Consider the following 22,293-nt stretch of genomic DNA (forward strand, 5'->3'; position numbering starts at 1 on the left):
AAGCAAAATCATTGTTTCATAAAGGTAAGCTAAGCCAGTCCTGATTTGATTCGCCTGCGTTCTAATTTTATCATTAGACGCAAAAGGACAAATCCTGTACAAGGTGTTCTGGATGAGATGTGCATGGGAAGTGTTTTTACAAGAACAGTTTCCTAGCAAGGTGGGAAGGCAGGTCTGGATTGTTAGAAGTAGAAGCAAGAGGTTTAAAGAGCTGTGAAGGAGGGAAGCCAGATGTCCTAGGAGGACACGTGCAGAGAAGCAGCAAGCTCTGAAGGCCGGTAGGTGAAGTGTCCCGGGCTAGGCAGGATGAAGGACACTAGGGGCTGCTGCTGGCCACCCCGCTCCGGATTTCTGCGGTAGCCGTCCCAGAAGGACAAGAGAGAGGTCCTGAGACGTGGAGCGAGTGCAGGAGGGCTGGACTGCGCTGGCAGCCGGGCTCAGACAGGGTTAAGACCATCACCTGCAGCTGAAGTGAGACCCAGATGGGAAGTAGGAAGTGCCGCGCCTGAGCTTCCTGTATAAATAAACGCGCGGCTGCTGGCGTGCGGCGCCCCACGCTCTGCAAGGTTCCCGGGCATCGCAGCTGCGCCCAAAGGCAGGAGGCGATTATAGGTACTCCTCCTCCTCCTCCGGCCCCATAGGTCTGGGAGCCCGAACCCTGTTGCAGTCCTGCAGAGTGCAAAGCTGTCAGCCGCAGAGCACGGAGGAAGGGGGAGAGAATGGAACAGCTCCTCCTCCCGGGGGTGCGAGCAGCCCTGGCGGACGGTGCGCGCGAGGCAGGCTGCTGAGAAGCCCGGCGGCCGGGTGGAACGTAGCTCTCCTGCCAGGTAGGTTTAGCAAGCTTTTTAAACGCTGCAGGCATTGAGAGACAGCAGTGGTGTTGGGCTAAGAAAAGAAAAAAAAGGACGGGAGACTCACTCTGATACCGTGGTTTTTAGCTTTATTTTCTACCTCCAGTGCTTAATCCATATGGAACTGAATTCATTCTGAATGCCTAAAACACCTGTTAACTTTTAAAAATAGATGTCTTTGTAAAGGTAAAAAGAAACTAGCTTAATTTCTAGCAAAACGGTGTGTATTGTGAATTTCAGTATTAGGTCAAACCTCTCAATGTCTTCAGTGGAGACCAGAGTTGGCATAATCTCAGCTGTTTACCTTCTGTTATTTGGAGCAATAGCGACATAGAGAGATATGGATAAGATGTTATGTTATCCATGAGATCTTGGCCATGTATTATGCTGGTTATTTTGTTGTGTAATTGCTGATAAAACTGTGAAACTTTGATCCTATACTGCTATTCTCTAGTTTAAGTTAAAATGAAACTGATTTCTGTATCAGCAGAGAAAAGGTATCTTTAGCTTACTCCTTCCAGGGTATCTTTTGTTTTTCTTATTAGTTTAAGGGATTCTGCTGTAAATCTACTCCTGATGCATATACTTCTCATGTTTGGATTTCTCAGAGATTAATTCCCCTTTCTGGGAAAATGTTTTCTGCCTTCATGCTTGCACTATAGTCTTACTTTCTTATTTCTTTCTGCTGCAAGTCTCTTATATTATTAGCTGGGATTTCAGTAGGACTAGCAGTGTTCTTCTAATGTGGTATTTCTGGATGTTTATTTGAACATTGCTAGGTATGAATGAAAGAACAATGTATCTAACATATCTGAAGCAGCCATTTGGGGGTGTCTAGGGCCCAGAAGCAAAAGAAATGAACTTTGAGATGACTCAGTTTTTAGGGCGTGGGTAAGAGGCAGAAGGAATCCAGCCAGTCTTCACTGAGTTGCTGGCTAATTAAAGTATCTGGCTGCTGCAGCTTTCACTAAGGTGAGTCTTTTAGTCTCCAATCCCTTTCATATCTTATTCCTCTGTTGATCCCTTGTCTCCTCTCTCTGTCCAGCCTTCTCAACCGAAGTCCTTTCCATGGATAGCAGTCCCTTAAGTCTGTCAGTCTTTATTTCGTTCCTTTTTTTTTTTTTTTTACCAAGGGTTCATTCTTCTTCTTTTTTTTAAATTGATGTATGGTCAGTTATAATATGTCAATTTCTGGTGTACAGCATAATGTCCCAGTCATGCATATATATACATATATTTGTTTTCATATTCCTTAAGTATTTCTGAAGCTACCTAGTGGATGAGAGAGGGAGAGAAAAAGAAATATATCTATAGCAGAGCCACAGGGCCACGTGGAGATAACTGTATTAGGAAATCCACGCCCACATTTTCAGAAACTCCTGCCTTTTGCACACCTGTGACTGGGATTTTTCTTTGTGGTGGGCATGAAGTTAGTAAAGTGGGAAAGAAAAAACAAATGATTTCAAAAGTAGCCTCTGACTAATTGGAACTGTCTTGAATAAAGAAATTCATGGTAGAGGAAATGTTAAGAAGATGTCGAACAGCAGAATAATATTGCTTGGCTTTTTATTTAAAACAAAAAGAAAAAAACCTCACCTCCCCCTCCAAAAAACCCAATCACCCTAGATAACTTACTTCTGCAGTACTGTGCTGGAAGTGAGGTTTGAGTGTGGTCAAACACTGTCCATTTACTCAGAGTTTTACAAATATTTACAGTCATCTATGCCAAATATCTTTGTGCCGAGCCCCGAAGGACATTCTCAGCATTCAAAAGGCCCATTCTCATGAATGGTTTCCGTTCATTGGCAATTTAAAGGCATCTAGGCGTCCAAACTAGGTCAGTTTAAGACATGTCTTTTTTTAAACATAATAATTAGTTTTTGGATCTCCCAGGTTATGAGCCAGGTTTTCAGAGCCAAACCCTACAACAGAGAGAAAAGTATGCTCTATCAGAAAGAAAAAAGCTCATTTTAACTAGATAGTAAGGCCATTTAGCTTTCTGGAAACCATCTTTTGCTTCAATAATACAAACACTTTTAATCTGAGAAAGTTTACTTAAATTTTCCTTTAAAAAAAGTTGTTTTAGTATTTTAGATGTTTAGGAACATTTTTAAGGGCATCAGAATCATTCCTCTGTACTGTTTCTGCTAGCCCTAGCTTCTCAGTTTCCCCTGGCTTTGACTTATGACTTTACTTTCTTGTTAAGTGAAGTTCTTAGTGTTTGAAATCTCTGGTTTGAGGTAGAGGTCAGGAATCATGCTGAACCCAGGTGCTGGTGGAGGAACAAAGTCCACACAGTTTTGGAACTAAACCTACTTTGTGCAACTGATTATTTTGGAGATGGGAATTGGGCCAATCGGAGCTTTGGGGAGTAGATATCTGTAGCCTGAGTACTGAGACTTTTTTCGGGGATGTCTGCCTTAATTTATTGAAGTGCCTTAGCAACAGCAAATTATCAATATTTTCAGCTTTTGAATTGCTGGAAGTGAATATGGATGTGAATCAGGCCCTGAATATTTTTTCTCCTCCATGTACATTAGAGAAGTTATCCACTGTGGTATCGAGTGACTAGGTGCTGAGGATATACAGATGAATAAGATGTGGCTTCTGTCCTGAAGGAATTCGAGTAAGCTGAGAAGTGATTTTAGACTAGAATGGTAACTTTTAATTCATGTTGTTTGACCTGAGAATGAAAAATACTTTGATGTTTGTCACCTCAATTATGTTTTTGTTTTTTTGGTAATGTTCCCCTGATGTCACCTGGGCGTTAAATGATTTGAAGAGGCATAAGAGCACCAAAGTTAATTTATTTAATTATTTTAATTTTAAATTTGTTTTTTCACCTTTAGGCATATGTGAGAGGTCTTGTACTAAGGTTTTATTTTTATTAACATTTGCTATTTACTTGGTAATGAGTACTTCTAAACTCAGTATGTCCTACTGTAGTAGTTACTTAAAAATGGAAAACCATACATTAAAAAGAGTAAAAGTGATCAATGCTTTTGCAACATGGCACAAGAGACTTCTCAACTGTGATTGGATCCCTTCCTTGAATTGAAAACACAACAATCTAAGTGAAATACACTTATTCATGCCTGGAGATACTTCTGATCATATGGCTTGTGGTACCTGTTAAAGACCATGCTTTGAAAGCTGTGTCTCATCAGTTTCTAGTCCCTCTGCGGTCATGAATTTGAGTCTCGGACTTTAAGTCAACTGGTTTTTGTCTTTCTTGGGAAGGCAGAACAAGACTATCTAATTTCTCTCTTTGCTGGACTTGTGGCTGAAGCTATAAACCCGAAGTTGTCCTGTGTAAGATTAAAACTATCCGTTGACAACCTCCTCAACTAGTTTACTCTTTGTTAAGTGAGGACTATGTTTAATTGCCTTTTGCATCCATAGCACCTAACACGTGTGGCATTCAGTGCTCTGTGGGTTGACCTTATTTCCTGCATTTTGCATTTTCCTGCATTTTATTCCTTAAGAAACTGACTTGGCAGAGATGTACAAAAATACACACCCTGTACCTTGCTTAGTGTGGGATGGAGGAATTCTTTCCCCAAAGTGGTTTTAAATTTGTTTCTAACTAAAATTTCTATGTAAAACTTTTAACTTTCACAGGAGAGGGTGATATTTATACATGCTTTTATTCATTTGGAGAAGACATTTTGATTTAGATATTCATGCCCTAGTGATTGTAGTTTCAGGGTTATGTCATGACCCAGGAAATCGGCCCATCTCTTGCTCTGTGGGGCTTTCTGAAAGAACACTTCTCCTTGATCTGCTAATGACATCATTGTCTGACCTGCCTTTAAGTGGCATTCCTTCCTGCTACTGAGCTTTGTTGTTATGCCAGGTAGGCTGAAGAAAACTATTCAGCAGGGCTGTAAGAATAATTGTGGGAGGCAAGGGAACCACTGATTTAAAAAGAGGTGGGCAGGGCACAGTGGTGGTGTTGAAGGGGGGACCGATGATGATGAAGGTAAAATTACAATGCCAGAAATATCACTTGAGCTGTTCTTCTCAGATTCACTCCTACCTTCTTTGATAAATTTTTATTGTTAGAAAAGCTGGGGATGGATTTCTTCCTCTTGGGCCTTACCTTGTAGTGGCAACGAGAACATGAAAAGAAGACAAGAAATAAGAAATGTGCTTTTTAGAAAAAGTATAGGCATTTTGCAAACGTTAAAACTTCGCATCCCAGATGCCCTGTATTCTGTAGGGTTTTGGGTTAGCTTATCACAGTGTCATGTACTTTGTCGGTCATGGTCTCATATCTCTTTCCATCTATTTCTCCTAAATATTTTGTAGGAAAAAATATGAAAATTAGATTTGATTATTCTCACCTTAAAAAATGGTGATTGTATGAGATGATGGCGGTGTTAACTAGCCTTATTACTGTAATCATTTCACAAAATAGATTAAATCATTACGTTGTATACCTTAGACTTACACAGTGTTATGCATCGATTATATCTGAATAAAGCTAGAAAAAATTAGATCTTATTAAAATAATGGACTTTATTCATTACGTAATTTCAAACAGCAAAGAGACTGCCTAGAAAACAGTTCTTACTAGTCATTTAAGATTCCACTCCTAAGGGAGTGTCTGTCCTTGTCACCCACAAAAAAAAAAAAAAAAAAAAAAGAATAGGGATATATTTGCATATCAGTTCCATTTTTAGAAGAAACCAAGTCTCCAAGTTACAAATTTATGATCTTATCGCCATCCTGGAACCTGTTGAGATGAAGCTGTTAAAACTAAAGAATTAGAGGCTGAAGTATTTTTTCAATTCTTGATTTCCTCTGAAGCTGTGAAGTGTTGGGGGCAAAGCACAGAAGTTCCCTTTCCTGTCCTGTGAGGCACAGTATAAACAATGTTTTGCAACAATGCTACCACTTCACAAAGCCCGAGTAGGTGAATGTTTACTTCCGTCACCTCTAAGAATTAAGTATTACTTGGGTTTGTTTATGCGGCCCATCCTTCGTACCTGTGGGTCCTGCGTTGCCGTTGGTTGAGTCTGTGGATGCGGAATCCATGGATATAGAGGGCCGACTGTACCAGGCCATTTTATATAAGGGATTTGAGCATTTAAGGACTTCGGTATCTGCCAAAATTTGGTCTGCCAGGGGGTTCCTGGAATCAATTCCCCTCGGATACCTAGGGACGACCATACTGCAGAATAGTTTCTAGTCTATTTTATTGTCTCCAAATAATGATGAAGTATCCTATGTGTGATGCCATGTATTTACTCGTTGGCCTTGAGCATTATTCCTTTTAAAAACAATTAAATGGATATAAACTATACTTGAGTAATTGCATTTGTGTGACTACTAGTCAGGTTGCCTGAGTTCCCATTTGTTCATGCTCTCTCAAGGCACATATTAGAACTGTTTTTGTGATATTACTGGAAGTGCACTGGTTCATTTGGTCTCTGAATGGCGGGAGAGTGGGTCAGAGATGTAAGAAGAGGTTATGACCACAAGACTGGCCGGTGTGGAGGTCAACCCTACATCTCTGCCTCACTGACCACTGATCACCATTGCCCTTGCTACTCTACCAGCCAGCTGGTCTACCTTCCATTCCAGACTGTATTTAGGGTAGAACTTCAGCAAATGGCTAATGGCTGAGGATGGTCAGCACTTTATTAGATTCAGTCAGTACCATTTGAGTCACTAATGGCTTTTGTGTTAAGACCGTGAACCAGCAGTGAAACAAATCATTGTATTGAGTGGAAATGCCAAGGTCAACACAATGCTAATTTTCAGATTGTGTTGAGCTGGTTGCCTGACATGTCATTCTTAGTTGATACTGAGAGGGCCTTCCTAACAAGGCAGAGATGGGACCTTTGGATTCCTGTTTCTCTCTGCTCTGCTGGAGTACTGGCTCCCTGAGACTCGCTCTTTATTACACAGGCAGCACTTGAGCCCTGTCTACTCCCACGCCCCCACCTACCTTTCCTGAAAATGCTTCCCTTTGTTGGCTCCCTCTCGCAGTCCGGTACTCAGGTATCTTTTCGTATCTTTTATTCCAGCTACTTCACAGGGATGACTCAGTGTCTTGGATGGGCATGTACACACTTTGAGAATCTTCATGTGTCTCCTCTTCTGTTTGGTCCTTTGTTCTCGAGTAATTCTTAGACTTTTTATAGCATGAGCTGGGCGTAAGACCCCTCGGCACAGATCAACTGGATTTTTACATACATTAATGTCCTATTACGTCAGTAACATCAGCTGCCTCACTTTGTTAGCTTTCTGTTTCTCTTAGTCTCGTTAATCATGCTTTACCAATTTAGCTCAATTTTAAAGTTTTGGCAGATGGTGTAAAAGTCCCTAAATAACTAGGTAAGTATCCTTGTAAGACATTATCCTCCCCAGTCACGTTATCTCTTTGTGCGGTGGAATAACAGCTATGATTTTGGTTCGTGAAATGGACATGAACTGCATTAGTTAGAAATACTTTGAACGTTGGCTCTCTCACCCACGGCATTTTTGGAGAGGATTGCTTTTTCAGGCTGCCAGGAGAATATGAAAATTCCTTATACATCCTGAGCTTCCTGCACAACGTCTGAAGTATTCCTTTCTTTGGCAGTTCTAGTGGAAACATGTGAGGGAAAAAGTGACTTTCCCGTTCTTCCCTATCAGAAGGTCATTGCTTCTCATATAATGAACACTTTGTAGGTCAAGAGACACTCAGAGAGTAGGCAGAACTCCTGATTCCCTTTTCCTGGTAACTTAGGGCAAAATCAGATGTTTTATTAGAGAGGCTTTCCTTCCCTGCATGCCCCAGTCAATCTGTCCTGCTCTGTGGTTCCCTACAGTTAAGCAAGTAGTCTCACCACTCCACCCTCCACCCTGCCACCAACTTTAGAACATTCATCCCTGAAGTCAGCTTGCCAGGTTTTTCTTCTTTCCAACAAGACTCTTATATTCTCTGCCAAAATCCTTTTCTCTGTGGGTTCTGGACACCTAATAAGAGGCTCAGTCACATTTGTAATGACTGTAAAAGTGATTATAATTGTCACTGTTTTAACCAGGAGGGTGGTGGAACATTCAAGTCACTTTCTTATTTTAGGTAAAATGTGAAGTATGAGGCAAAACAAGTTGAGCCAGCTGGTAAGAATGAGTTACTGGCTTTCTGGAAGGAAGACTCTTCTCGAAACCTGGAGGGGAGTGTGTGTATGTCTTGTTAGTGTACCTCTGAAGATGTGGTCCCAGGAAAGAGTCAGGAGGAGCTGCAAGCATGTGGTCCACATCCCTCTGGCCACCCCCCTCTGTGTTTCATGCCGTTTAGTAGTTCGTGTGTGTGGGTGAGTTCTACTATTGGGTTTCATGTTGTGGAGACCAGTGAATCTTAATGAGACATAAATGAAGAAACACTAGGACACCTTGGAGCCATTCACAGATATCTCAAGTATGGGGAAAATTCATGTAGAGGACTTCAGGGTTCTAATTATTGCTTGAAGAGCTCAATTTCTATTGAATCAATGGTGAAAAGGTTTCTTGTTTGATATTCTTTTCGCTGAAGTGCTTGCTATGGGTCATTCATTTTGAAAACATTCATTATTGATTTTGCCTGGCTGGTTTTCAAACCATGTGTGGTGAAGCCGTCAGCTTCTGTGATGGTGCCTGGGAGGTGCTGAGGGAAAGGTCAAGGGGACCCAGTCTTGGTCTCTCAGTATTGCTTCCACCAGCACTAGTCTACCTTCTCTCTTTCATCCAGTGGTGGTATACTTAAGATTTTGTTTTTATAAAATTCCATTGCTTTAAAAGCATTTGAAAGCCGTCACGTTGGGGAGCTAGTGTTATTGTACACAGGAAAATAAATCACTTCTTTGTGAAGAATTACTTTGGATTGTTCACGTCTCAAAGAGATGAAATATGTTAACTTCTTTCCTCCGTCTTAGTTGCAAGTACTGCCTTGATTGGAATGCTTGGAATTTTTTTTTTTTAAAGAAAACAGGTCTCTGCTCTGTAAAAAAGTTTTTATGTTATAACAATATTTATATGTAATGTATATTTTAAATTCATATATATATAAATTTTAAGCCACATTATTGAGGTATGATTGACAGACAAAAACTGTACATATTTCACGTATATAACTTGATTGGTTGGGAAATAAGTAAACATCTATGGAACTGTATAATGCCTGTAGCTAACAGTACTGTATCACGTACTTAAAAATTTGCCAGGGGTAGATCTTATGTTAAGTGCTCTTAACACACATACACACAGATATTCACACAAAATAATGATAAATAAAGGAGACAGGAGGAAACTTTTGGAGGTGACGGATATTTTCATGTTTTTACAACTTTGATTTCGTAGCTAAAGGCATGTAACTCACAAACTAAGGAGTAAAAGCTTATGTATATGGCACAAGACAAGATTATGTTTCAGACGGCCTTGATTCACACGACTTCTAGTCCTGCCTTCAAAAGAAGACTATTTCAAAGAGATAATCTTCTAAGAGATATCCAATTATGTCTTCATTTTTCGAGTTCATTGGCCCATTAAATGCCTTCTTCTATAAATGACTTTCTTGAAGGACACCTAGCTCTCTTTCTGGGTTGGAACAGCAGGATTTATCTGTTCTCAACAGCTTCCTCTGCATGGGCTGTTGGTGTAATTGACATTTGTGCTGTGGGATGTTTCTGGCCTGTGTCATTTCCCATCTTCACTCCTCAGGAAGCACTTACTGGTGACATTTCTTCTTGTTGTTTAACTTGGAATTTCTCTTTTTGAGGGGGAAAGTAGTTCAGAATATGGTATATGAGCAGTATTTGGAAAATGGAGGTGAGAAGAAGATGAAAAGATATCATTGATAAGATGATGTGTGTTTTGAACAGGAGAGTCTTGGAGAAGAAAACAGGTGACAGTTGTGTGAGCATAAACTAGGAACAAGGAAGCAGTAAAATCATTCACTTTTACCCCTAATTGATCCCAAAGAGAGATTTTTTTTTTTAAACTTCAAAATCCTGAATTTGATGTGCAGGTTGATTTGATTTTAATTTGCTTTCTGGGTGATAGATCATGAATAGTTAATCAAATAAAAACGCTGTGTCTTTAACCATGTTGGATCTTTCCCGAGAAATATCTGTCATATTGGAAGCCAATCATTGGTTAACTTCCTATTTAATTTATTTTTAATGAAGTCTTCTACTACCACTAAAGGAGTAGGCCATGAACCTTAAATACTTCAGGTTACTAGAGTTAGTAACTGTTGACTCTGATACGACAGTAAGAAAGTTTGTGCAGTTAGTTTTTCATAGGTTTTTTTTTCTTTCTTTCTAAGCCAATTTGTTTTTCCCTCCCTTGTTTTAGGACTTTTGTACCTATATATTGAGACCGAAGCCACTGTGGGGCTCTATATAACAGAAACTGAATGTGAGAAATAATTTCTTTTTCCTCAAAATTGGAAGGCAGAGACTCTGATTCTTGTAGGGGGAGACGGTACAATTACTTCTACGGCCAAGTTTGTTAGAATTGGCCATACTCTTTTAAAATAGTAAAAACTTTAGGATTTTGCTTTTATTTAATCAGAACATGAAATTTCTTAACGTGATGAAAACTACGATTATGTAGGAAAATTATTTTCACAATTATTTTACCTCTTTTAAAGATATTCTGAGTAAAAACAGTCTAGTGGAAGGACTTCAGTTATTCTTTTGATTTTTCAGTGTAGAACTATCCTTTCCTATTGTCGTGCTATGTGTAGAGATGAATTTTATTTTTGCACATTTTCAGCGATCTTATGATAGCTGTAGTCATAGACTTCGTGTCTCTTTCTTTCCCCTCTCTCCCTTTCTCTTCCTACATCTCTCTCTCCCTGCTCCATCCCTCTACATAATATCCACTTGTGATGCAGTTCTGGTGCAATGGACCAGGACGTGGACTTGGCCTTAGAAGATGGAGGTTTGAGTTTTGCTCTGCCATGTATAAACTTTGAGAATGTTGACAAATTACTTAGCTTCTCAGGACCTCAGTTCATCTATAAAGCAAAGGAAATAATCATTGTGGTTACAAAAGATTAAATGAAATAATGCATGTGAAGGAACACAAATGAACATCAACACCCTATTGAAAACTTTTTTTTATTGGGGTGCAATATACATAAAGTTGATCATTTCAACCATTTTAAGTGTATAGTTCAGTGGCATTAAGTACATTCATAATGTTGTGCAACCATCATACTATTTCCAGAACTTTTTCATCATTTTAAACAGTAACTCTGTGCTTATTAAATAGTAACTGTCTGTTTCCCCCTCTTCCAGCTCTTGGTAACTACCTTTCTACTTTATGTCTCTAGGAATTTGACTGCTCTAGGTACCTCATATAAATGGACTCATGTAATATTTATCCTTTTGTGTCTGGCTTACTTTCTTTAGCATAATGTCTTCAAGGTTCATCCGTCTTGTAGTGTGTGTCAGAATTTCATTCCTTTATAAGGCTGAATAATATTCCACTGTGTGTTTATATCACATTTTGTTGATCCATTCATCCATTAATAGGCATTTGGATTGTTTCCACCTTTTGGCTGTTGAGAATAATGCTGCTGTGAACATTGTTGTGTGAGTATCTGTTTGAGTCCCTGTTTTCAGTTCTTTTGGGTGTATATCCAAAAGTGGAGTTGCTGGATCATAAGGTACTTCTTTGTTTAACTTTTTGAGTGACATTCTATTTTCAAATATTTTTTTGAATCTGTTGAATGGACCGTAGCAATGAGATTCCTAAATGGTGCGTTTGTTCATAGTGGTCTTTTAATTCCCATAGTTTACCTCATATGAGTCAGGACAGCAAGGTCACCTTACATTTCAGGACTGCAGGAATACCTTGCCATGGTGGCAAGCTCTCTCACCCATGGTCCTCAGAAATGCATTTGCCGTACATTTAGAGATCATTGAGGGTGAAGATTTGCTCTGCTGGCACCCAGATATGTTGGTTAAATTATAGATGAATCAACGGATATAATATTTTCTGCTTTGGGCCTTTCTTTAGGGACTGAAGAGACTGAAGAAGGCTGAAGACAGGCTGATGGGCTCGGTTGGTAGACTCCACTGTCTCACCATGACCGCCGAAAACACAGCGCCAGGAGACCTGGCTCTCGCCCCGCTTGTCACTTGCAAACTCTGCCTGTGTGAACAGTCTCTGGACAAGATGACCACACTCCAGGAATGCCAGTGCATCTTTTGCACAGCTGTAAGTTTTCCTTGATGCTTTCATCATGAGACAGTACAAAGGGAAGAACTGTAGAAGTACAGGGTACATTTCTATGCCTGACTTGAGAAGCCAGAGTGTGCTACCATATGATCCTGCTTTGGAGAACGATTCCACATTTGGATCTGATTCTAAATACTATCTTGAATGTTAAATCTGATATTTACTGGGTTTTAGGCAAAGTGTTACTAACATGTGTGTGAAATTTAATTATTGGTTGGATAAGCAGTATCTCTGTTCTTAAGTTCTAGCTAAGGAACAAAATAGAGACATTTTTAACATGCCTTAGTTAACTGCCATCTGCAAGAAGTATTTTTTTGGGGGGTAGGTAATTAGGTTTATTCATTTCTTTATTTCTGGAGGAGGTACTGGAGATTGAACCCAGGACCTTGTGTATGCTAGGCACGCACTCTACCACTGAGCTATACCCTCCCCCTGCAAAAAAGTGTTTTGAATGATGGAGAATCAGGTAGCAATTTACTGAATTTTCTTTCATATACTTGCACATCTCCTACAAAGCACATGGTATACAACTGTTTTACTTTGTCATATTTATTTTTTTTCCCTGTATTTTCAAAGCATGCTGAATGCTGCTTCTTCCTTATAATAAAGAGAACCCTATAGATCTCCAGGGATGGGCTTGCCTCTTTTAGTTTGACACTTGGTACCAATGCCCATGACCTTGATCGTGTGTTTTCCTGAAGGTTGGTTGATTAAAGTGTAAAGATGGGAAGCAGGCTGATGGGTTGAAAGGGACTACTGAAGTGTGAACCCAGGTGGTCTTGTCCAGATTTTCATTTATTCAAACATTTTTCGAGCTCCTGCTGTGTGCTAGACACTGCTGAATGTTAGGAATATAAAGATGAATAAGATGCTTTCCGCAAGGAAGATGGACACATTGAAGGAACTATACAAGAGTCTGGTGAAACCAGGGATGGCCAGACATAGCATACCCCAGGGGTGTCTCCCCCACTTTGGACCGAGCTTCCTGGTGGCAGTGCTTTCTGAGTTGAGGCTTTAAACAAGAGATTACACACTGATGCCTGTGGGCCACATCTGGCCTCGACACATTTTTTTTTACATCCCCAATTGGGAAATTTCAAATGACAAATTTTATGAATTTTTCATGAAAAAATGAAAAAATAGTAAGATACAGCTCCTCTGGGCCTGTATTCATTGGCCCAGAAATAGATGTTCTTTCTTCTGTTTAGGATACCTACCTCTCTCCTCCTGTATGTGTTTGAATCAACTACACTTTTAAACTAAGAATGGATTAAGAGTCAGCCAGGAAGAGTGCTGGGCATCTCAGCATGGTAGAAGGGAGAGCCTGGTGCCTAAATTATAATCTTCACCATTGATCTTTCCTTTGGTAGGCCTTGTATGGGCAGACTGTTAATACTTATTATATAAGAGGTACAATAATCACCAGACAAATGTGGGTTTAATACTCTGACTTGTGAAGGAAATTGAACAGTTTAGTTGCCATGATTAGTGCTTAAATCGGGGGAGTAAGGAGAAAGGGATCATTAAGGAAATACTAGAATCATTTATAAAAAAGGCATTTTACTAAGCATACTTAAAAAAAAAACAGATAAATTAAGGTGACATAAATTTTACTCCATCTCCTTTTCCTATGGTAATTTAATTGACACGACACATTTTCAAGCTAGTTATATTAATTTTCTTAACTTTTCCGATTGAGGATTAGGGCATGGAGGAGCTTTGGAATAATTTTTAGGTAAAAAGGAAAGCAACTAAAATCCTTTAATGTTTTGAACCATGGGATCCAAAGATGGCAAAGAATAGTATCCTTTATTCATTCATTCAGCAGATACCTGGTGAGCAGCATCTGTGTCCCAGGAATTGTTCTAGGCACTGGGATTTATCAGTTAAAGAAACAGAACCCAGCAGAGCAGGGTGGGTATAGCTCAGTGGTAGAGTGCATGCCTAGCATTAACGAGATCCTGGGTTCAATCCCCAGCACCTCCATTAAAAATTAAATAAAACCTAATTACCCACCCCCCCAACAAAATTTAAAAATAAAAATAAACATTAAAAAAACAGCAGATCCTTGCTCTTAGGAACTTATATTCTATCAAAGGGGTTAACATGATAAACAATAAGCATAATAAATAGATAAATTACATAGTAGTGGGTAATAGGGACTTAGAAAAAGTAGAGCAGGAGGTTAGAAGTGTGGGACGAGGATGTTGTGATGGTCCGGTGGACAGGAGGAGGCTTCACCAAGTGATGTTTGTGCTGGTTCTTCCGCATCTTGTCGGCCTGTGTTACTTTACAGGAAGTGAGGAAATGGCCTTGTCATCACGGGGTTGGCTTCAGTTTCCTTTGGTCTTGCTTTCTTTCTGAGTGCTGTGCTTCCGGATTACTTTCTCCAACTTTCTCACGTTGGTTTCGGACCCTTGCTAATCCTTGAAACAAATGAGTCAGAAGCAGCATTTGGGTAAAGCCAGGATGGAAATTTTTGGCTGAGGGTTACTGACGTTCAAAAGCAGGATATGGAATTCACTTTTTGCAATGAGATCTCCAGGTGCAGAATTCAACTTTGTGTGGCAGCGTTGGGTAAAGAGTACACACGTGAGCAAAGGCTGTGTTAAGGAGTCGACACTGCCACATTATTGTTTCAGCAGTCTCAGTGCCCAACTAAAAATGCAGCTGTTTCTCATGTCTCCTTCAGCAGTTTGGGGGGAGGAGTTAGTACAATCAGATTATTCTGTCATCTGGATTCATACTTCCTCCTAGTTGGGGAGTACTCAAAAGCAGAAGGTGAAATGCCTGGGTAGTTTTGGTTTCCCTACCACTTGAGAACTTTCCATAGCTATAAACCGTAACTTTCCCCTGGCTTCCCAAATACCCCATTTCCTGTGATCCGCCAAAATAAGTAAGCTGTATGTGTTTGATTACATTAGCGTCTATACATTTGCAATTGATATCAGCCTCACCTGAAATACTATTCTAACTTTTCTTGTTAGAGCTCTTATTTCTTCTTTTAAAAAAATTATTTAAAAATGTGTCTAATCCCCCTAGGTTTTGATTTGCATTCAATTAAAGATATCAAATGTGTTTCTGTTTTCAAGGCTGAAAAGAAATCTGTGACATTTTAAAATATACCATATACTACTAATATCCAATTTTTCTGCTGCATTTACTTTTATTAATGTTAGTACTTTAATGACATCAAGATAGCATTAGAAGTGAAGTTTAATTTTCAATGTTAATTTTATTTTCTTTTAGCATACACAGTATCAAATCTGTGTGATATATGGAATATTAAAGAGCAGAAGCTTTCAATCAAATTTTTCTTCTAAGATATTTAAAAATCAAATTCATAATGCACTATTCTTTATTAAATCCTAATTTCCAGTTTTAAATATGATTGGCTGATGTCTTGCAGTTACTGGCTGGGAACGCCTTCTTGCATATACCATATAGTTAAAATGGTTTTGCTAAGATAGTTCCCCCTTCCCTCTCTCATTAGGGGAATGTTCCAGTGTAATGGTTCTCCTGCTAGATGTGGTGCTAAACTTGTATATTTTCATCAGTTTAGTAGAGTTTTTTTATACTTTCTATCCTTGTCCTGTTTTTCCTAAGAAAACAGTGTGATCTATGTGCTTGGGGACAGTGAAATGGTTAGATGGGGAGTGTCTGACTTGACCTTTGGATGTTAGCCGGCTCAGACCTGGCCTTGAAGTAGGTGCTTTCCAAAACAAGTGGGTTCCATGAACCTCTAGGTCTGTGAAACAGAGATGATCTTTGAATAAGTGTCCCATAGTCAAATTAGCTTGGAAACTGGTATGTTTTCTACTCCTCTATTGCGCTTTAGAGACTCTGTGAAATCTTGTGTTTACAAAGAAAGCAAAGGGACATGTTTAACTTTGATGAAGATTTCCATCTGACCAGTGCCACCTTTTTTTAGGGCAATACCTATTAACTTCCCCACAACCAGTGCTTAAAAGAATGCTGCCTTAATTTATTCTATGTAGTTAATTCTTGATTTAAATGACATCCAGAGAAAGGAATGTGACAGATGTTGCTTCAAATAATCCATCATAATCTAGTTTCTTATTAAAGAAAGCTTACTGTGTTGTTTGTGAAGATGATTTCTGTTAGACTCTTTGCTCAGATTTAACTTAGAGAAAAAAGTAGTATGAAATAAGGGAAACTAAATGTACAGGACAAAAATGGGTGTGGCTTTCACCAGCGTGACATAAATCTTTAGGTGTATCACGGAACCAAAGAAGTTGGTATTGTGGGGTTACAGAGAGGTGTTGCAAAATTATGTATTCTTGTACTTGGAAGTTAAGTATCTTGGGGGTGTTAGTCTAGTAACTAATAATATAGAAAAAGCCTCCCCCTCTCCAGTGGATTTAAATAATGCAAATATGAAAATTCAAATTTTCCTTTTCTGGCTTTTGCAACACACTCTTTCAGATAATATCATACCAGTATAATTGAAGAAAAAATTCACAACAATTTAATTATCAAAAGAGGGAAAATTGTGGGTTTCTCCCTTGTGAGCAGTGTTTGCCTCTTGATTTATTTTGGAAGCTATTTCTGTCAGCCATGAGTTAAGGAATAATGAAAACACAGTTGTTGCTTGTTTTTATAACCTAGATAATTTCACCTGAAAAGAGTTGGTATGTTGGGCATGGCCTATTTACCACTCAGATTAAAGACAGGATGTGCTCAGGAAGAAGAAAATAAAGTCCAGCCATATTCTTGCCTTTTTTCCATTACATTTTGTTGGCTCTAAGTAGTTAGAACTCCTTTTACTATTCATTTCTCTGAGCCAAATGGATTTTCCAATGTTTAAAAAAGTGAGAGGAAATATAAAGCTTTTTCGACCAAGCCTGTGTTTTCCTTGGGGCCTGCTGGGTGACCTTTAAGAAAAGCTCACATATGGCCTGGGAGACATTTACAGTTTGGGAAGATTTTCAGCCTATGTGCTTGCACGTGTGTGTATGCTTCTGAGTATGTACAGTAATGCATACACGTGTGCACCCACACGGACTGGTAACTTTCAGGTGAAGCAAAGCAAAGAAGCTGCCATGGTTCTTTCCTGGGTTGCAACTGATATCTGCATTAGGAGAAAGGAATGTCATTTTTCTTTTCTTCTACTTCTTTTTTTTTTTTTTTTTTTGCCAGATGAAGGTGCTTGCATTTATTTATTTATTTATTTATTTATTTATTTATTTATTTATTTATTTATTTATTTATTAATTATTGAGGTATAGTCAGCTTACAATGCTGTCTCAGTCTCTGGTGTACAGCACAAAAGAATGTCATTTTTCTATTCCCACCTCCATCCTTCCCTTCCAGGGTCATATGCATGGTGATCAAAAGTGCAAATACAGAGCTAGGAAGACCCGGGCCTGTGTTCAGGCTTTCCCATGTAATGGTGTATGGCTTTAGGCAAGGCCCTTGGTTTCCACGAACCTCAGTTTCTCACCTGTGGGATGGAGGGAGGGTAGTGGATGATAATACCTATCTTAGAGTGTTGTCGAAGGCATCAAACGAGAACCCCGGTACAGCAACCAGCGCAGTCACAAGCCCCCAGGAAGTTAACGTTATTACTCCTTTCTCTCCTGAGTCCTGTCAGTACTCTGTGCTATCCTGTTCTTCAAAAATGTTTTCGAGGAAGGAAATCCTGTAAAGACTTGACTTGCTTCCTCATTAGCCTTATAAAAGGCTAATGAAAGGTGGTTATATAGATGATTTCAACTTGCTGCTATTCCGAGACACCCGCAGACTAGCAGTTAGGATTAAGAGTGAGAAATCTCTCTGTTGGATTTGTCCGAAGACTAGCTAATGGCTGGATATTTCAACTGAAGAATTAGAAGTAGGACTTACAGGAGAAACAAAAACCCATACAAGCTGGAAAGTGAAAAGATGAGCACGTTTCTGATGGATGTAAAAGGTTCCGATGGAAGACTGTCTCAAGCTACTATTTATTTAAGAACTGCTGATGCCCAGTACAAATATAATAATGTAATTACTTACTGGCTTGATATGTTTAGTCAGTATAATTTTAAGTATCTTTTACTGAGAACTCTGTGGAGCTGCAGGAAATAATGAGGCACCTTACTCCAGCAATGTTATAGAGGAGTTTTCTGTCCCCTCTTCTGGTCCTGTGACCTGCCAGCTTTTCCTGAAACTTTAACATCTCCAGCTCTCTGGATTCCCATGTCTTCTGGTAGCATTAAATGGGCAGAAGTAAATTCTGCCAGTTTAGAGCCCTCTCTTGCTCTGCTGGTTTCTGGTATTAAAATACACTGGCTTGCAAGATTGGCTTTATGGTTTCCCTTAACTTTATCTTGGATGATTGACAGTGAGCCAATGAATTCCTCTTTGTCTTTATTTATTTGTGAATGACTTGAATATAGTTGCTGCTTACACTTGTGTAGAGTTCTAATGATAAAACTACGATGACTTTTTTGTTTGTCAGTCAAGCCACTGGTTTAAAACACACATTTTGATTCTATGTTTTTCCACTGACAATGGCTGCAGGTCAGATAGCATCTGAGAAATGAGAGCAAACTGTACCAGCATGAGAAATGGATTAGAGATGACTCAAGGAGGAGCTGGCTTCCTGGACCTATGATCTCATCCATTGCCTAACGCTTACCACTTACTTACTCAAGGAAAGTGGTAAAATGTGGCCAGATGAAACAGCAGCAAAAGAGAGGCATACTCTTGGGGCCTAATGACAGTGTCGTGGCCTCATAGTCCTAGAATTGGAAGGGATCTTAGGTCTTCTAGACCCCCTACCCTCCTAAAGAAAGAAGTTCTGCTCCTAGTTGCTAGTATGGCTTGACATTTAAGAGAATAGGTTTCAAATCTGGTTGTCTGGGCTTCCTTTATTCAACAAAGATTTATTGTGCCATACACAGTTCTGATGGTGAAAATGTAGTAGTGAAGCATCAGATCAAGGTCTGGTTTTCAGATCGGTCACATTTTAGTGCAAGATACAGACACAAGTAAATACTGAAATCAGATGATGCTCTGCACTCTGAGGAAAAACAAAGGAGGGTGAGGGGATGGGGAATGCTGCGGGAGAGGAGGCTTCTACTTAATGTTTGTCAGTCAGAGAAGTCTTACTGACAAAGTGTGAGAGACGGCCTTCTGTGTCTGTGGATGCAGAACCTATGAATACGGAGGACCAACTGTGCTATGCCACATTATGTAAGGGAGCATCCGTAGACTCTGTGATCCACTGGAGGTCCTGGAACCAATCCCCCAAGAATACTGAGGCATGGCTGTGTTTAAACAGAGATCTGAAGGATGTGGCAAACGAACTGTGCAGATGTCTGGGAGAATTTTTTAAGTAGAGGGAAGCAGTGTGGAGGTCCTAAGCTGGGAATGTGCTTGATATGTTCGCATCTAATCTCTGTTCTAACTCATCTGGAGATGCTTTTACAGACACACCTAGGAATAATGTTTAACCAAATATCTGGGCGTCCCATGACCTGGTCAAGTTGACATATAAAATTAACCATCACAGTCACCCTGCCTGCTGCATAGAGGATGAACTACAGGGGCAGGGGTGAAAGCAAGGAACTAAGGAAGGTAAGTATGATAATTCAGGGCAGAGATGGTAGTGGCTTGGACCAGTAGATGGTAGCCATTACTGTCTTTGGGTAGTCTAAGTCTTCATTTTCTTTTATACAATGTAGGGATAATAATATATCATCTCATAAGGTCAGGGAGAAGATTGCGGTTGATAATCTAGATAAAGCATGTAGTGCGGTGGCCAGAATACAGCTGGCGTGTGTAGCTCTACTGCTTTTGATGTGATTATTTTACTTGAAAACCTCCAGGATTGGGGCATACCGTAATTCCAGCTATTCACTTATTGGAAATTCTAATTCTAAACTATCTTCTTCTACATCGATGTGAAACCTGTTTCTATATAAATTCTACCTGTTAATACTAGTTCTGTTCTCTAGAATAAAATTGATTGAAATCTTAATTTTTAGTCTACTAATTAGCCCTGTATTATTTGAATGAAGGTTATCTTTCTGTTGGAGGACAAGGTTACCCATTAAAAATTCACCCGCAGCACTCTGTCCAGTGGGAATATTAATAAATTTGTTCCCCCCTCCTTTGCTTCGGTTGACACAGTTCTTTTGGAATAAGCTTTATTTGCAAAAACTCCAGTCTTGACTTTGATCACTGGTTGAACAAGTACTTCAAGCTTTTCTACTTTCTCTTAGAAAAATACATGGTATCAGGGTAGCAGGTTTGTTCTATACTATGAAACAAGATTTAATTTCTTTTTCACAAAGAAGGTTATAAAAAGATGATACATTAGTGATCTGTGCTTGTATCTCTTTTTTTTTTTTAAAGTGCACCTTGCCAAAGTTTAATTCTTTGAACCACATGTCAGAATGTGATAGGCTGGCCAGACATGCACACCACGACGAGAGAGCAGCCAAAAGTGGGTGTCCAGTGAGAGAATTTGTCCTAATATCTACTGAGTCAACAAAGTTGATCTATTTATACCTTTTGAAGTTGTACTTTATCGCAGTTTCCTTTAAGTCTCTTCCCATCTTAGTTTGGATTCTGCTCTTCCTTTTGGTGCTACTGTGTGCCAGGCACTGCACTCATTGTGTGCATGAAGCATAACCAGTCCAGCTCTCATGTGGGAAGCAGACCCACTGATAAAGGAAGTACAATGTGCTGTGGGTTCATATGGGAACCCACTTGGACTAGACTTGAGGAGGTCAGAGAAGTTCTCTTAAGGGGCTGAGACCAGAAGATGAATAGGAGATTGCTTGATGGCAGTGTTGGTGGGGCTTATGGATAGGAAGGATGCTGAGGGAAGGAGGGGCAGCTGTGTGTGAGGCACAGAACCAAGGAAGAATGAGCTACTGAGGAACCACGCTGAGAGCTGAGAGACATCCCTGGAATCTGTCGTTGGAAGTATAGGTGTGCTTGGGCAGGAGGCTGGAAAGGCAAGCAGAAATGGATGGGGGGTCTTGTGTGTCATGTTCAAGAGCATCATGGAGCCAATGGAAGGCTTTGTTTGGATGTGGGGTAGGGAAAGTGGCTTTGGCATAGGGTGGAGAATGATCTGAAAGTGTGCAAAACTGGAGTAGGATGAAGGAAGGGGGTGGGGAGAGCTCAGAAAACACTCTCATCAACATATACTCTATTTATCATGGTAGACCGTACTTTTGCATTCCCACCAATGGTGTAGAAAAAGCCCCTTCTTTGACACTCTGGGTATTTTCAAATTTTTCATCTTCTCTAATCTGATATGTGAAAAGAACATATCTCATTGTTTAATCCTTGCTTCCTTTTTTAAAGGAGGAAGTTTACTGCAGCCAGACAAACTCATCTCATGAATCTATCTTTAAAAGATATATGGCTTGTCCAGTCCCAGGACAGTTTTAGCTGATTTCACACCTTAGTATTCACAGGACTCTAAAGTTAGAAAAATGGGCCTTATAGAGAAAAGTGTAACACGTAGGAGACATGAGCGAATGAAAAGGTAGTGCTCATTGCAGTTGTCCTACGGTGGTGGGAGATGTGTTATCTCACACACACAAGAAAACTATTTTCAGGGACAAGATGTTACTAAGTAGGAAAAGAAATTTTTAAAAACTTAGGTAAGTGGCAGCCAAAAAGGTTGTGAGTTAACTGGAAAATTCATTTTCTGAACAGTTAAATTAATCAAAGATTGGTTATGCTGTGGAGTTCAGATATGCACGGAACCTCTTGGAATCAGACTGGACACATTCTGCACTCCATTTCCATGGAAATAAATAGCTCTGTGTTAACCGAAAGCCTCAATGGTTTTGAATTATTTCCCACCTCCAGTAAGAAGGTGCTTTTGGTTTGACTCTTCTGGAAAGTGTTTGTGAGTTATTACCCACAGGAATGGAGGGTTTTAATTCAGTCTCTTTGACCCTGTCTTTTTTTTTTTTAAACTGTAGTTGCTGTACAATATTATATAAGTTCAAGTGTACAATATAGTGAGTCATAATTTTTAAAGATTATACTCCATTTGTAGTTATTATAAACTACTGGTTTTATTCCCTGTGTTGTACAATATATCCTTGTAGCTTATTTTATCCTTAATAGTCTGTACCTCCTACTCCCCTCCCCCCATATCCCCCCACTTCCCTCTCCCCACTGGTAACCACTAGTTCTCTAAATCTGTGAGTCTGCTTCTTTTTTGTTATATTCACTAGTTTGTTGT

The 22,293-nt window shown here is 39.6% G+C and overlaps 1 protein-coding gene across 5 annotated transcripts in view; it reads left to right on the top strand.

Annotated features, from left to right (window-relative positions):
- RNF144B (ring finger protein 144B) overlaps positions 1–22,293 on the top strand; it is a 133,855-nt gene that overhangs the window by 66,995 nt on the left and 44,567 nt on the right. For 2 of the 5 annotated variants that reach the window (XM_032462558.1, XM_014567329.2), the window contains exon 2: positions 11,853–12,053. In XM_032462558.1, the coding sequence (XP_032318449.1) occupies positions 11,889–12,053 (165 nt within the window). In that variant the 5' untranslated portion in view covers positions 11,853–11,888. Of the gene's footprint in view, positions 1–404; positions 828–1,706; positions 1,824–7,951; positions 8,162–11,852; positions 12,054–22,293 lie in introns of those variants that run through there. The other 3 variants (XM_006194283.3, XM_032462559.1, XM_032462557.1) reach the window with 3 other exon arrangements.

This window comes from Camelus ferus, chromosome 20 (genome assembly GCF_009834535.1).
Source record: "Camelus ferus isolate YT-003-E chromosome 20, BCGSAC_Cfer_1.0, whole genome shotgun sequence".
NCBI lineage: Eukaryota > Metazoa > Chordata > Mammalia > Artiodactyla > Camelidae > Camelus > Camelus ferus.